Genomic DNA, 17,192 nt, shown 5'->3' on the forward strand with positions numbered 1-17,192 from the left:
ATTTTATCTAACACATTCTCATGATATGAACATCACTTACACAAATAACAGACCACAACAAAATATGTCAACAGAATTTAACTTCTCATTTACAGGCCACCATCATAGGCACTTGAGTAAGGAAGTCACCTTGAAAATCAGCCTAACATGTTGTTCAAGGTTAGCTGCTTCAGTCAAGATCACATGACCTCGCTGCCTGGACAGCAACAATTTATTAAAAAGCAGCCAATACAGTTTTCTCCAGGGAAGCATTTTCTGCCAGAAAGCTGTATTAGTCTCAATATAAGCGATATCAACTGTAATTACAATGAATGAGAATTATAGGATTTTATTCTGTTTTTTCTTTTCATAGGGTAAACAAAAACAAAACAAAAAACCCCTAAAGATTCATACATTGTTTTCTACAGTAACAATTTTATCTTAGATTAAGAATTTCCTCTAAAGACTTTCACTACAAAATATTACAAAATTTAAAAAAAAAATCCCAAACACAAAATCAAACTCTATATTGTAATTTAAGGGTAAACATATCAAGGCAGCCATATGCAATGTCCCTCTCAAAAAGGACCATTAAACCACCACTCCTACCTAATGTCAACAAGCAGATTCACTAGTATGAAGAAGGTTCACTGTTTACCATTAACCACTGTGTACACTGTAAAGTGGGAGGGAGAAGACCCTGGGCTGTAAAAGAGCATCGTTACCAGGCAGAGACAAACCCCCATTCTCACAATTCAGGATAGTTCATAGCTTTATACAGCATTTATCAAATTTCTAATAAACAAAAGGTTAATAGAAATAGTTTTAATAAACTAAAGTTAAAACACAGAAATTATAGGTTATTAAATAATGAAGAGGAAACTATTTTGTAATTATAAACTCACATAGGAGTTAAACAAAGACAAACAAAAACATGAACAAATTGTGGTATTGTACCTTCTGAAGACATGCGTTTAGGCATAGTAGAGACAGGAGCTGGAGAACCATGAGCAGAGGGGTGAGACGGGGGTCTGGATGGCCGCGAGGGGGGCCTGGAGGGCGGCCGTGTAGGGGTGGCTGCCCGAGGTGGAAGAGAGTTGGGACCTGACTGGTAGCGAGAAGGTGGGCGAGAGGAAGGAGATGGGCAAGGCGATGGCCAGGGAACACCTGACAGAACAAATGATATGAAGGAAAGTATAAAAACTAAAGAAAAAAATGAGGGAAAAAAGTAAACAGAAAAAAAGTAAAATGACAAAAATGATTTCTTGTACATTTTAACCCTTTGAGGACAGTCATTTGATTTGTGATAAGTTTTAGCATAACTTAACTGACATAAATTCACATTTTACTTTAACCTCCTTAAAATTAAGTCTGTTTAAATGAATACACGTTCCCAAAGGGTTAATTAGGATCTACACATACTATTGAAGAAGACAGTTAAGACTTTGCCTATTCACCTGCTTCTATAACTGTTTTTTGGAAAATCAATTGTTAAAAGGAGAATAACATACACTAGGTAATTTCACACAATCAATCACAAAACTCAGGGATAAAATTATTTATTTAAAGTTTTATCTTTTGAAACAACAGCTATTATAATCCCATTAAAAATATTAGTTTCTTAAAACTGTGGTTTTCTTCTAGTCTATACCTGAATATAAGGTTGAGTTTGAAATCACATTAAGCAGGTACATTTAAGTAGAACATTACTTCTACTATTTTCCAGAGTCACAGGAGTGACAGATTAATATTCACTGCCTTTTCAAAAAACATATTTTAACCTTATCAAGTTAGAAAAAGAAGGCGTATCTTCTAAATAACTTATGCAGTGAAACATTTAAGAGACTGCGTAATAAACAATCCAACTACAAAGCAGTCATCACCAAATAAACTGACACTGAGGGATATGCACAGGTCAAAATACAGCTAACATGTAACATGACATCACTTACCTTAATCTTAGGAAACAGTCCAGGTCTCCTCTCCATAGGGTTCCACACACTTGAGTATCATACATTTCCCAGCCCCTTTCAGGTTTTTTACTTTTAAAATTCTGTTCATAAACAACTAAAATTCTTTACTCAGTGAGCAAAGAAATCTCACCCCAATACAAAGTATAGAAAATACTCAAGAGTGTTCATTTGGAGAGGAATTCTGGAGAAAGACTCAATGAAAACAAATGAAATTGGAAACTTAGTGTTCTCTATTTGTCTAACTTTCTAAACTTAAATACCTAAAATTGAATGCCCACTGTTCCCCCCAGGTTAGTATCTAATACACCATCAATATTTTAATTACCATAGTTCCATATAGTCTATGGTACTGCTGTTTCCAGTGTCCCTGACTTGTATGAGAGAGCCATGACCCATGAGCCATATTTAACCTAGATCTGGAGGGAGAATAGGAAAAAAAAAAAACAAAAAAACTTCCTACTAAAGATGTAAATTTGCATATTTTAGTTAAGCTAAACTATAATATCTGCCTTTATATTGAATTTTTATTTTTTTAAGCACTTTTTCCCCACCATCTTCACATGATTGTTGGCCATGTCTTGTACTGCAAGGTACCTCAAATCCTCTTGAAGTAAGCAGAATATAAATATATAAACAAACAGTTGATAAAAATGAATTTATATTAACCACTGAGCATTTCACACAGATTTGGATTTTCCATGTAAACTATGTCTAAATAATTTTATCGTCCAGTGTTTTTAAAATTGAGAACCTACCCAGTTTCCAATTTCTTTATATGTGGAGTGTTTTTTTGCCAAGTGAATGTCTTTGGTTAAATTTAGCATTTTACCTTAATACATGAGTATTTCATCATGTTAAATTCTGTATATGCCAACAACATACTAATTTTTACAATTTTACTAATTTGATATCCACAAAGGCAAATTTTAAATATTTACTGAAAACTACTCCACAGAAATCATTAAAAGGTATGCATCCTCTTATCAACTATGTAAAACTGTAAATATTCAGAAAATTATATATTTGATCAATGAGATTGACAAATTTGGTCAAAATACTTGCCTCCATTAACTACTCTTTGGTCTGAACCAGAATTCGGGTTGAAATCTGAAGTGTGAGAGGTGGATCTTGATGGCATGGAGCCCGATCCAGGCTGGCCCATACGTGGTGAATTCTGACGCCCACTTCCCCAGGATATGACTTCTCTATTTCTTTGTCCAGGAGGAATATATTTATTTTCCCTGGAAATGAGAGATCCTCTAAATCATTTTATCCTAATAGATACCAGACCAATGAAACTTATCTAAAAGCAATTTAGGCAGAAGGGAACGCTTGTTATTAAAAGGTTAAAAACAAACCAAATGGCCTCACTTCCAGACACCCTTTTCTTCCATTTTACTCTAAGCTCTAGGTCTGGCCTTTCTTTTCCCTCAGATTTTCCCCCTAAGGACAAAATAAAACAAACATGTATTCATTCATTCTTGTCCTACTTGATCTCCTTATGGCTGTTTCTATCAATCATCATCTGTCTTCTTGAAACTCTTCTTCCTTGGTTTTCTCTGCGATCTCTTCTCTTTGTAGCTGTTCATTAGTTTTTCATGGTTTTCACATCAATCCCCCAAATCCACACTGTCAGTCTCACAGTCTCAGTATCTCTCACTGAACACTTAAATTCAAATCACGATTCCTAAACTGCAAGTGCCTTTAGGACAGAATGTGTATCTTATTCTACCAGGTATGTAGCAGGTGGTTCTCACAACACATATTTATGAATAAATTCATGAAAGATCTGTGAGCCCTTCGAATGCAATAAATTGCACAAATGGACTCACTATATCTCCCCTCAAGCTTGCTTGGTGTTTTCTGTCTCTGATACCAGTACAACCACCAATCTGCTTAGTTATCAAATAAACTCAGGATCACCCCTGGTTTTTCTAACCTTTCTATCACTGGTCCTGGTCTCATTCTCACACTTGAACTATTTCAATACAATAACTGGCCTCTATGTCTCAGCCAGTTCTCAATGTCACCAGAGTTGGTTCACCCCATACCCTGCCTACAAGGTGCTCTTTAACATGACACACACAGAGTCTCACTCCTTTGGTTCCTATCACCAGCTACTACCACTGCAATGTCAATATACACCCTGTATTCCAGACATACGAAACAAGGTTTTTCCTCAGTTGGACAAGTTCTTTCACCTGTCTTCACCATGCAAGGAATTCCTGTTTTATGCTTCTGTGAGTGACAGACAGATCTACTATCCTATCATAAAATATCACCTCATCTGTTAGGTATACTCTGATCCTACAAGGTTACGCTTGTTCCTTTTCACTTGCATATTCCTAGTACTCTGATCACACCTCTAAACTAGGAAATCACACTGAACTGTAATTATGTTATATGCACCCCTCCCCCAACCTGTTCATTTGTCTTTAACAAGCTCTTCCAGACCTTGGCTTGCTCGTCACTGTATATCCACCACTTGGCTCCACAGAGGTGATGTTCAGAAACTATTTTCCAAGAGTACTATAATCTTTTCACTAACAGAACCTGAAACCAACTCCATTTGCATTCTCTACCTAAGCTAAGTTAAAGGAAGATGAAATACAATAATAATAATACACCTTCTCACACAGACCTTGAGTTGTGTATCCAAAATACTGCATCATGATTTCCTTTAAATACCTAGTGTTTATGTTGTGGCCCTCACGTTCACTGGAATTTCTCTGAACTGCTGTGTATTTTTCTTCTTCACTCCTATCATCATTTTCCAGGGCCACCCGGGCTTTATACTGGGCACTTGATTCAATTTCTTCTGCTAACTGGTTTGCCCTTGCTTCTCGTTTTAAAAATTCTTCTGAGTTATCCCTTTCTAAGGGCACCCTGAAACAAATGAAAAGAAAAAGCAAAGTGTGTATTTTAAAGTAATAGTTTACATATCTGTCACAATCAACTATTAAGGCATTTGTTTAAAATGCTGGTAAAAACTGAAAAAGAGCTATAGTCATCTACTTATAAATCAGAATTTGAATTTTCTTATTACTTTTTCCTTAGAGTAATATAACATTTCCAAAACTGGTTAAATTACCTATTTCCCCATAACCTCTGCATTTGTCAATTTAGTTTTTACAGTGCAAAAATAAAACAAAATTTATTTAGAACAAAAAAATCAGAGTATAAATAAGCTACATTTAATACCTATTTTAATGGGAATTTATCAGTGTAAGAAGTAACAATAATATATAGTCACATAATTGTTTAACTTAAAATCTAACAGAGGACTTCACTGGTGGTCCAGTGGCTAAGACTCCATGCTCCCAAAGCAGGCGGCCTGGGTTCGATCCCTAGTGAGGGAACTAGATCCCAAGTGCTGCAACTAAGACCCTGAGCAGCCAAATAAATAAATATTAAAAAATAAAACAAGTTAAAAAAAAAAGTCTAACAGGAACATTTATTCAACATAATTTAAGCTGCTGCTGCTGCTAAGTTGCTTCAGTCGTGTCTGACTCTGTGCAACCCCATAGATGGCAGCCCATCAGGCTCCCCTGTCCCTGGGATTCTCCAGGCAAGAATTCTGGAGTGGTTGAAAATCAAAGGCAAATGCACTAAAACAAAAACAAGCTTTAAAAACTTACGTATATGAAGACAGACTGCTATCGTATGTAGACACTACACCATAATTTTCTTCATTATATCGAAACATATCGTTGGGATCCCATCCATTAGACTAGAAGAGAACAAAATTCACTTTTCAAAATAACAAAGTATTGTCTTCTTTAATGCAGTTATAATCAAGATCTACATTATCATACTATTCAAGCAAAACCTAGCAAAAGTAAAAAATAGGCAAAAATTTGCTTTAAAAACGTCTTAAGGAAAAACTTCTCTTCTACACATCAGCCCCTACAAGTTGGTAAATAACTACAGCTGAACTTTGAACAATTCGGGGGGTGGGGTGTCAGGTGTACCAACTCCCTGCACAAGTGTAAAACCTGTAGATTCAACCAACCTTGAATCGTACAGTACTATAGTATTCACTATTGCAAAACCTAAGTGTATAAATGTACCAGCATGGTTCAAACCTGTGTTGTTCAAGGTTCAACTGTGTTTGAAACAGTTATTTGAGATGTTTTAAGTTCAGAACATTTTAGTTACTTCATAAACTATGAGTCTCAGATCAGGGTTCTCTCCTTTTCCTACTCCTTACAGTGATCTTTCTACAAGGTATTTTACCTGAAACCTCTTTGAGTGAACTGATCATCAGGTCCAATTGATAAAAAGCAGTAAAATACAGCACATAATCAGTATCCATGTTAGCAGAGGGCACAGCATCATCTGAGCAATGTTGATGGCAATTTCAGGACAAAACCTTGCCTCTAAGATCACCCATCAACTGTGGCTCCTTCTGTGCTGCTTCAGATAGAATTGTAATACAAATCTACCACTCAATCAACTACTTCAGCCTAATATATGGGAGCAGGAAATTAGTTACCTATAGAAACTTTAAAATATGCTCTTTTAGTATATGCTTCATGTGAAAAATTTAAAGTGTGCAGAAACATATCCAGTGAAAAGTAATACTGCCAATCCCAGTGTGTATAGATAACCACCATTAACAACTTCTTGGGCATAATTCCAGACATTCTTTGTGCATATATAAGAATGTGATTATTATCATCAGCTCTCTTTTACAGACATTCAAATAGGATCTTCTTGTTCTGCAGCTTGCTTTTTCTTTTAATAAGTTCTAGGTATCTTCCCAGAACACCTTTCTTTCAAGAGGACATATACTACTTCAACTGAATGGAGGTATAATAAATTACCCATGTCCTACTGACGGACAGTTAGGATATTTCCTATTTTTCACTACTAGAAAAAAATGCTGTGAAAAACATCCTAATATAATTATTTGAATGTCTTATGAATACATTCACAGAGATAGAATTGCTGAACCAAACTGTTTTAAATTTTGAAAACATTGCCAGAATGTGCTCTAGAAGGTGTCTATCAATTCAACTGCTTCACTATCAATTTAAAAAAAAGAGACAGAGAATGCTTGCTTCTCTTTATCCTCCAGAGGTGATGTGCTACACAAACCTGAGAAACTTCACATTAAGTAATATGTGGTTCTTTAAAAAGTTTGGAAACTACTGGATGGTGTCTATGAATTTCCAGTTTTACAACTGGACAATGACTTTAACATCAAACACAGGCTTGTTAAATAAGATTTCTCTGTAAGATTCAATGAAAGATTCATCTCATTCAAATTTTATTGCCTAAACACTCATTTCTGGCAAGAAACTTTGCTTGTATCTCCAGAGTTTAGAAACAGAATTTAAAGAATCCTAATGACAGAGTCATTATTAAGCATTGATTTACAAATGATGTGTTCTGGGAAAAGTAAAAATAATATGTCAAAAGGCTTTTGGAAATAGCCTTTTCCTCCTAATTTTAAGATAAAGAAACTTACTTTTTGCTGTAATTCTAATGTAACCTAATGATATAGCTTAATAATGAGTACCTCTTTGACAGACAAGAATCCTAAAAGTCACACTTTTACATCACTTCTTGCTAAAGACAACAAACAAGTCACCATTTTCCTCAGACTGCCCTATTCTGCAGGGCATTCAAAACTAAATATGCAGGCGTTTCTAGTTTCCCATGGTTTCTAATCTAAACTTTTAAGTTGTTTATTAGGATTCACTTTAAAGACCTACAAATACTTCATATGCATCCCCTGAAACATTTTTCTGTATATACTGCCTAGGGTGAAGTCTCTACACAATAAAACAGCTTATTTAAATACAGTCACAACAGCATACTTAAAACCAAGTGATAGGATGTCATACCGTATCACAGGACCATACTGTTACTAATTGAAAAGATTTTGCTTACAACATCATTTTCCAAAGCTTCCAGTTCGTCATTGGTAGTGAGTTCACCTGCATCCCAAGGCTCCAGGTCCTTTTCTTTGTGTTCACCATTCACTTTAGCACTGATAGCAGAGTCAGTAAAAGCATCTGCAAAGGATGGTTTTAGATGAAAGATCATACAACCAGACACTGGGCTACAAGAATACACACATGAATTATCAACAAAAATGCTAAAAAATTATTATGAAAAGTGACTTTCTAATACAGAAAAAATAGCATTCATTAACAGTATGCTTTCAGCTGTGTAATGCTTCTAATGCTTTTATCTTTAAAACACTTAACCTGATTCACTAAGTGGCATCGTAGATGACTACTGGAGGAAGGTATGTTTTACACATATAATTTTAAGCCACATGAAATGTTATAATGTATTCACACGAGTCATAAAAATTTAAGTATATTAAAAAATTATTAGTTTGTGTTTCAGAATTGATCCAGAAATTTTCTACAAATTCATCTAAAACAAGATCTCTCATGTTTAATTGACACATTAGATATGCACTCAGAGCTGCTGCAGCCAAACATACGCAGATCTTTTAACTTTCCAAATCCATGTCCACATGCAGGGGTCAATATTCTAACATACCCTTGCCATTAATAACAAACGTCATTTTAAGTGACCCATCTCCACACAGAACCCTATTTCCCCATAGCCACTCTGTTACAAAATTCAGACCCCACTGTGTTACCTGTCCTCAGAAAGGCCTACCTAGACTTTCTGTCAACACTTTCTCACCTGTCTATCCTCTCCCCTCTTCTGCTAATGTTACTGAGGAGCACTAGCTTGTGAAAGCAGCATGGCATGGCATCAGTATGCTCACTGGCAGGATCTATCTATCCCATGGCTGCTGTCCAGCAAAGAAACTGTTTCTCCAGTTCAAAGTCAGGACTCAGCTAAATAGAAGTCTACTTGGGCAATGACAATGTTAGAAAATGCTTGGGAGATACAAGCTTACATTTAGATTCTGGGCCTAAAGTGTATCCCCCACCACACAAGGCTGTGGAGTAATACTTCTGCTGACCTGGCTGTGCCACAGTACTGGCTCCCAGTCAAAAAAAATCAACACTTGTGTCTTCTTCAAAAGAGACAATTCCAGGGGGATTTTTGATTTGGTACTGTTTCTATAAATGTCACTGGCTACCCAATGGGCATGGCGATAGTGAAATAAGAAACTTGAGCCGGCATGGCACTCTAAGTCTAGCTAGCTCTTACCTCCTCTCATCTCAAACTAGGGGTGGTTAAGTGCATGTGGGTGTGTGTTCACGCACACTAGAGAATAAAAGCATAATTGCACATATGGGCTTAGCTACCAGCCCTATCAGGCAGCATGGCTCCTGCTGCCAGCAATTGTACAAGCCAAGAGCATGCCAAGGGGGATTCCTAAAGCAGCAGGTCTCAGCTGAGAGTGGGATCAGCACTCATTGGAAGATGACTGCATTTTGGGAAAGTTCTCTTAGGGGTTCTAACAGACTGATATTATCTTCACAATGCCATCCTCAGCTGTAAGTCACTGAAAGACCCTACAAATTTGAAGTTCTAGTCTATGTCACCTTAAACTTATGCAAATTCTTGGTAAAATTAATTTTGCCTTAGAGTATTTTCAAGAATGTGAAATGCTCCAAGAAAAACATCAAACAATAACTCACAATAGGTGGCTGAAATTCCCTATTTTAATTCTCACACAATTAGAACAGAAAACTAAGACTACGTAAAAATCACAAATCAGTCATACAAGCAGCAAGGGGATTAATTCTCATTTAAGAGCCTGTTAATGTTTTAATTACACTAGTTGTTGAAAAGCATATATTTAAATAAATAAGGCATTTACTCAGATGGAAACCCAGAATTAAAGACAATACTTTTTTATTCTAGAAATTAAAACCCAGAACAAAAGTTAAAAAAAAGAAACAGAAACAGATCCACATAAATGGACTTATTGTTACTGCAGGGTGTTTGTGTGTGTCAAAGTATTTAGAAAAGACTAAGGACTGAGTCAGCAGTCCTCAAATTTAAAAAATGAAATATACAATAGAAACAGCTTAAATATACTTCTACTGGTATTATTTTAAACAAAAATCACAAAGGATCCTTGAAGAGGGAACCAAGGTGAAAAAGCAAGAGTCTAAAACTTCACTGAACCAAGTTTTACTCTGCTAATTACAATTTAGGTTGTATTAAGAGGCCATTATTAAACTACCTATCTTTAAAAAAATGCTACATTTTTATCTTAAATCAACCTTATAAATGAATTAACTGTTCACACAGTAGTTCTTAACATCCCATTTTTCTTTCAGGACAGATAAGGTGTGGGAGGGAAAACACAAAAGTATGTTTGTATTGGTGAGGAATGGTATTCCTTGATTCAAAAATTTCTCCCAAAGAAAAAGTCTCTGTATAAACATGAGTAAATATTTTAGGGAAAGATGTGCATAAGATGTACAAAGTGGAGAATCAGCAAAATGAGGCTATCGTGTCAAGACGGCAGGAGAAAGCCTGTTCATATTAATAACACCGTATTTCAGGTCAACATTCTATCATTAGTTAGAAGGAAGCCAGACCTGGGTATTCATTCTATATTCTTACCAATATCTACTACTGTTAAGTCCTGAATAGTTATTTTATTAACAGCTGCATTTGGATTTTTGAAAAGAACCACTGTTGGTATGAAACAGTACAATGTTAGTGCTAGGATTTCTGCAAATATAATTTAATTAAAATTGTGCAAATTTTGCAATGCCATAAAGTCATAGTGCATTAATTTCCCATTATCCTCTATGGTAAGAAGCAAAAGCATTAAAAAAGCTGGATGCAAGAAAATGTGACTGTGAGAAAAATGTTAAACCTGTTTCTGAAAGAACTACAGGCATAAAAAGAAAAGAATAAAAGTGATCAGATGAGATAATAAAAGATGACAAAGATGTGCTTCATTCCCTGCCTGATGGAATCCAATTTAGGCAAAGGGGAAATAGGAAGGGCGTAATACTGTCCCTGCCTCCAAACGTTCCCTTCCTTTTCTGAGCCAGTGGTGCCACCTGGTGGTGACCAGAAAGAAATGTCTCAACCAATGTGCAGCCTCTGTTCCTCAGCCCCATGCCCAGGAAATGACCTCTTTTTCCCTCCATCTCAGTCAATTATGACTCTGAAAAAAATCAAAGTTGCCTAAGAATTTTTTAAATGGCCAGAAAAGTGGTGAAAAAGTAACACTTATTTTAAGCTAAAAAAAAAAAAAAATTAAATTGACTAAAACTACAAAATGACATAAAACTAGATGAGATTAAAAAACCATTATCAGACTTGACATCAGAAGCCCTCAAATGTGCTTTCGGTGAAGGCTTCACCAAAATCCTCAGCTACTCATGTCATCTTTAAATTAAATTTGCTTTTCTTCAAACACTAAAATTTCAGATAAAAAACTTATTTCAATGATATTGTTCCGATACATCAATTATTAATACTGTGACCTTTTTCAAGGACTTTAAAAACATATTTTCTCATCATGTCCCATGAGTTTTATATGGACCAATCTATACACAACAGAGTATCAGTTACAGTGGGTGCTATCCCAGCAACTAAGAGACCAGAGAGTTGGACACAACTGAGCAACCGACACTTTCACTTCAAAAGGCATTCTAATACAGATTAGCATGCATGTGTCCTAAGTCGTGTCCAACTCTTTGCGACCCCATAGACTGGAGCCCACCAGGCTTCTCTGTCCACACATCTTCCAGACAAGAATACTGGAGTGGGTTGCCATTTCCTTCTCCAGGGGATCTTCTTGACCCAGGGATCGAACCTGCATCTCCTACATCTGCTGCACTGGCAGGTGGATTCTTTACCACTGAGCCACCTTGGAGGCCTAATACAGACTAGAGTAACATAAAAAATAATATTTTTCTGAACTGTACACAAATCCAAGGGTTTCCCCAGGGGAAATGGAATTTGAGGCCAGAATAAGATTACATTTTTGTTTTATATTCTTCTGTTCTGTATGAGTATTTATACTATGAATATATACTAAATCATGTATTTTATTATACAGCTATTAAAAAACACAGTATTAAAGAAAAGGATAAACAAAAAAGATGGGCATAGTGAACACACTAAGGGCTCAGGGTGTGTGGAACAGAACAACAAAAGCAAGGCGACAAGTGGAGGCATTGTCCTAGGCAAGAGAGAGAAAAAAGAAAAGACTGCAGAGAAATGGGACACAGGGAGTCTCTAGATTAGTGAATTCTTAACCTTTATTCTTTGATCTATGGATCCCTTCAGCATATGGGGAGCTTACAAATTTAAATGCAAAAAATACATAGAAAACCACAGGAGACCAATTATAATGATGTTTCCGATGGCTCAGATGGTAAAGAATCCGCCTACAATGTGGGAGACCTGGGTTTGATCCCTGATTTGGGAAGATCCTCTGGAGGAGGGCATGGCAACCCACTCCAGTACTCTTGCTTGGAGAATCCCCATGGACAGAGGAGGCTGGCAGGCTACAGTCCATGGGGTCGTAATGCAATATAATGAAATGCAGTTATCAAAATCTGAAAAACCCAATCTGTGCCACAGTTAATATATATGGTTCTTTACTGATGCATTAAACAGTAAGATCTAATAGCAAATCTAATACCTACTATAATTTTAGAGGTAATAAGCATAAAAATATTCAAATTTATACAAGTGGTATGAAATTAACTGAATTCTATAGGTGCAGAAGTTACAGATAATGCAGTGGTTTGTTGTCTACATTAATAATGGAAGGAAACACTAAATTTCAATAAAAATTTAATGAAAATAAAGATGTAATATTTTTTTCTATCCAAGTTCATGAATGCTCTGAATCTTCATGAACCATGGGGAATCCATGGAACCAGGTTAAGAACACTGGCTATGTGTTCTTAAAAGCAGGGAAAAAAAAAAAGTATTCTGCTGTGGATAAAGGAAATGAGGTACACAGAGTAACGACTGCAGGGGATAATCATCAGGTTGCAGAAACAGGTTAGAAAAGGGTCTGGTAGAGCCTAAGCTCTGGCAAGAGCTAGAAACTCTACATTCCTAACTAACCGGCACCACAAAGGTATTTTCCCAGTCACATTCCTTTTCCTAATTAAAGCAGTAGAGAGTTTAAAAATAGAAGGCCAGGGAAGGGTCAGAGAACCCTGTGAGGGGCAAGAAAAAAAGTAGGTGTAAATGTGAAGGTGGCCATAGTCAAGAGTAGTAGATTTTGGAAGAGAAGCAGTTACGAGTGATGACAAAGTCATGAAAGCAGGTTGCTAAAATAAGATGGAAATTAACAGTATTGAAGTAACAGAGCTAAATTTTCACAGGAATAGTGTTCGTTCCAAATGATGAACCTGAAAATAAATTTTTCAAAATCTACCATTTGCAAACTAATATCTGAAGATATAAGGGTCTAAGTCATAAAACTATGTGAAACGTAAACGCATTCCAAGTGTATATAACCTCTCTGTTCTAAATATCAAGTTATATTGCAGAATAAATCCCACAACAGCACTTGCCTATAAATCAGACAAAAATGCAGAAGTGGATAATGTCATTCTGAATATCCACAACTATTTTCTAATCATAATTTTGGGCCTATTAAGCAGAACTATTTAACAATTAAAATGTTGGAAGTGGTTTATTTGATACACCATGTGACAAGAGTTAAAGAACCACAAAATTCAAGTTTTTGAAGTTAAATCCACTGAGGTCAGTTAAATCTCAACTTTAAAAAGAAACGTAAGGAGAGAATGAATCAGGAAGAACTAATACTGTAAAACATTCGAAACAAGACACAAGTCCATCCTGACTTCACACGGGATAGGGTCAGGACAGGAAATTAGGATCTGTCTCAGCAGCACACTTCCCACCCCCTCAACCTCAAACAGACAACAGAGCCTTCCATGCTTATAATCTGTTCCTGTCCCAGAAGCTAAAATCCTCAATCAAACACCTGTCTTTAAAAGCTTTAATCTTTGGAGGGACTTCCCTGACAGGTCAGTGATTAGTACACTGTGTTTCCACTGCAGGGGGTACATGTCCCATCTCTGGTTGGGACATGCACCCCCTAAGATCCCACATGCCGCAGGACACAAGTCTTTTGGGCAAATAAAATAAAAGCCAACAGTGATAAAACCATGACTTCCTATAAGATGGAGACGTGACAATAAAGGTGAACACACTGGTAAGCAAACACCTAACAACATCCTGCAGAACAGGACGGACCAACACAACAAAATTAACTAAGAACAATAGGCCAAACACCTGCACCCTGCATTTTATTCAAAATTCTGAATAATTCTTGAAATAATTTCTTACCTTGGTAGAAAAGAATGTCATTTTTCCAAACTGAACTACCTAATCATATCTTTGCCTCTAGGGCACTTGAACAAGGAAAATGAGTTTTGTGACCCAAAAGTAGAAAGGGCTTCATTTTTACCCTGGTCAACACAAAAATCTGTGAATCTCTAAGGTGTATCTTTTAATCATGTGATTTCAAATTGAACCAAAGTTGATTTCATACTATTCTTCACAGATACAAATTTAAATCCAAAAATTTGTGGATTTCATACTATTCTTCACAGATACAAATTTAAATCCAAAAATTTGTGGCAGGAATACACAGAAGAACTGTACAAAAAAGATCTTCACGACCCAGATAATCATGATGGTGTTATCACTCACCTAGAGCCAGACATGTGGAATGTGAAGTCAAGTGGGCCTTAGAAAGCATCACTACGAACAAAGCTAGTGGAGGTGATGGAATTCCAGTTGAGCTATTCCAAATCCTGAAAGATGATCTGTGAAAATGCTGCACTAAATATGCCAGAAAATTTGGAAAACTCAGCAGTGGCCACAGGACTGGAAAAGGTCAGTTTTCATTCCAATCCCAAAGAAAGGCAATGCCAAAGAATGCTCAAACTACCGCACAATTGCACTCACCTCACACGCTAGTAAAGTCATGCTCAAAATTCTCCAAGCCAGGCTTCAGCAATACGTGAACCGTGAACTTCCTGATGTTCAAGCTGGTTTTAGAAAAGTCAGAGGAACCAGAGGTCAAATTGCCAACATCCGCTGGATCATGGAAAAAGCAAGAGAGTTCCAGAAAAACATCTACTTCTGCTTCACTGACTATGCCAAAGCCTTTGACTGTGTGGATCACAATAAACTGTGGAAAATTCTGAAAGAGATGGGAATCCCAGACCACCTGACCTGTCTCTTGAGAAATCTGTATGCAGGTCAGGAAGCAACAGTTAGAACTGGACATGGAACAAGAGACTGGTTCCAAATAGGACTGGTTCCAAATAGGAAAAGGAGTACATCAAGGCTGTATATTGTCACCCTGCTTATTTAACTTCTATGCAGAGTACATCATGAGAAACGTTGGGCTGGAAGAAGCACAAGCTGGAATCAAGACTGCCGGGAGAAATATCAATAACCTGAGATATGCAGATGACACCACCCTTATGGCAGAAAGTGAAGAGGAACTCAAAAGCCTCTTTATGAAAGTGAAAGTGGAGAGTGAAAAAGTTGGCTTAAAGCTCAACATTCAGGAAACAAAGATCATGGCATCCGGTCCCATCACTTCATGGGAAATAGATGGGGAAACAGTGGAAACAGTGTCAGACTTTATTTTGGGGGGCTCCAAAATCACTGCAGATGGTGACTGCAGCCATGAAATTAAAAGACACTTACTCCTTGGAAGAAAAGTTATGACCAACCTAGATAGCATATTGAAAAGCAGAGACATTACTTTGCCAACAAAGGTCCGTCTAGTCAAGGCTATGGTTTTCCAGTGGTCATGTATGGATGTGAGAGTTGGACTGTGAAGAAGGCTGAGCGCCAAAGAATTGATGCTTTTGAACTGTGGTGTTGGAGAAGACTCTTGAGAGTCCCTTGGACTGCAAGGAGATCCAACCGGTCCATTCTGAAGGAGATCAGCCCTGGAATTTCTTTGGAAGGAATGATGCTAAAGCTGAAACTCCAGTACTTTGGCCACTCATGCGAAGAGTTGACTCATTGGAAAAGACTCTGATGCTGGGAGGGATTGGGGGCAGGAGGAGAAGGGGATGACAGAGGATGAGATGGCTGGATGGCATCACTGACTCGATGGACGTGAGTCTGAGTGAACTCCGGGAGTTGGTGATGGACAGGGAGGCCTGGTGTGCTGCGATTCATGGGGTCGCAAATAGTCGGACACGACTGAGCGACTGAACTGAACTGATGTATACATTTCTAACATACAGAGCAACTAATCCAACTTAATTTTTTTAAAAGACTTTCAAAATAGCCCACACGCATATTTTAATACTTTACTCCTTCACCTGTGCTTCCAACTTTTCTCACTTGTACCAGAATCATCTGGGCCTTGTTTTCAAAGTAAAACTTGGGATTTTGTTTTCTGTATTTCAAAAGGGTATTAAAATGCCTACTAAAAGTAACGTTTTGTCAGAAAAATATACTCTGAATATGTTATGTTATAGGAAAGTTACTTTTAGTTTGGCTAGGAATAACTGTTTTCTTGAGTTTCCTGGAAATGAATGATAGTTACCAGTTAATGTCTATGTAAGAAAAACAAAACCTACTAGTTTTTCCCTGGTTTGGGTGTAGTGTGTATAAAAATATATAAAACTTTAAAAATATCAGTTCAAAGAATAAGCATATGTTGAGTACCTACTATGGATCCGTAAGGCATTATGCTAAGATACAACAGGGCATACACATCCCTAGGTTCTATAAACATGATTTCTAAACTCCAGAAAGTTATAATGCTTTGAGAGAGACAAAAGACACTACTTTGTAAAGCTGAGTATTCAATACATGATGTAAGACAACTGATTCTCCACTGTGCTCCATGAAATCCAATTTCTTATAGGTATCTCAGCAGACAGCAAAAGCTGAATAAATATGATTCTAGCATAAACTCCCAATCCCCTCCCCGACCACTACTTTGTAAGTGGGACTCAGCATGAGATTTCCTCGGGAATGGGGGGGGGGGGGCGCCAAACTACTCTGTGCTGAAAATAAAATTAAAAGTATAGAAGTCATTGACATAGACAATAAAAAAGACAACCACAGTGAGCAGGAAAGGTCACCGAAGACTCCAAAGAGGAAAGGAGATTTGAGCTTGGTCTTGAAGAAGTATCTAAGATTCTAGTTAGGAAGAAAGGTATTTATTCAGAGCGGAGAATAAATTCAGCAGTGAGATAACTGAGCTCAAAGATGAAGATATGAATGGCTAGCATGCAGAAAATGCCACTTAGGTCAAGAAGCAAATTAATATTGGGGAATAATGAGAGGTGA

At 36.9% G+C, this 17,192-nt stretch overlaps 1 protein-coding gene across 9 annotated transcripts in view; it reads right to left on the reverse strand.

Moving 5' to 3' along the window:
• ATXN2 (ataxin 2) overlaps positions 1 to 17,192 on the reverse strand; it is a 101,621-nt gene that overhangs the window by 39,742 nt on the left and 44,687 nt on the right. For 8 of the 9 annotated variants that reach the window (XM_061384800.1, XM_061384795.1, XM_061384798.1 and 5 more), the window contains exons 6-10: positions 7,851 to 7,975; positions 5,591 to 5,682; positions 4,641 to 4,838; positions 3,015 to 3,193; positions 937 to 1,146 (exon numbers count right to left, since the gene is read on the reverse strand). In XM_061384800.1, the coding sequence (XP_061240784.1) occupies positions 937 to 1,146; positions 3,015 to 3,193; positions 4,641 to 4,838; positions 5,591 to 5,682; positions 7,851 to 7,975 (804 nt within the window). The remainder of the gene's footprint in view (positions 1 to 936; positions 1,147 to 3,014; positions 3,194 to 4,640; positions 4,839 to 5,590; positions 5,683 to 7,850; positions 7,976 to 17,192) is intronic. The other variant, XM_061384801.1, reaches the window with a different exon arrangement.

Source organism: Bos javanicus, chromosome 17, assembly GCF_032452875.1.
Source record: "Bos javanicus breed banteng chromosome 17, ARS-OSU_banteng_1.0, whole genome shotgun sequence".
Taxonomy (NCBI): domain Eukaryota; kingdom Metazoa; phylum Chordata; class Mammalia; order Artiodactyla; family Bovidae; genus Bos; species Bos javanicus.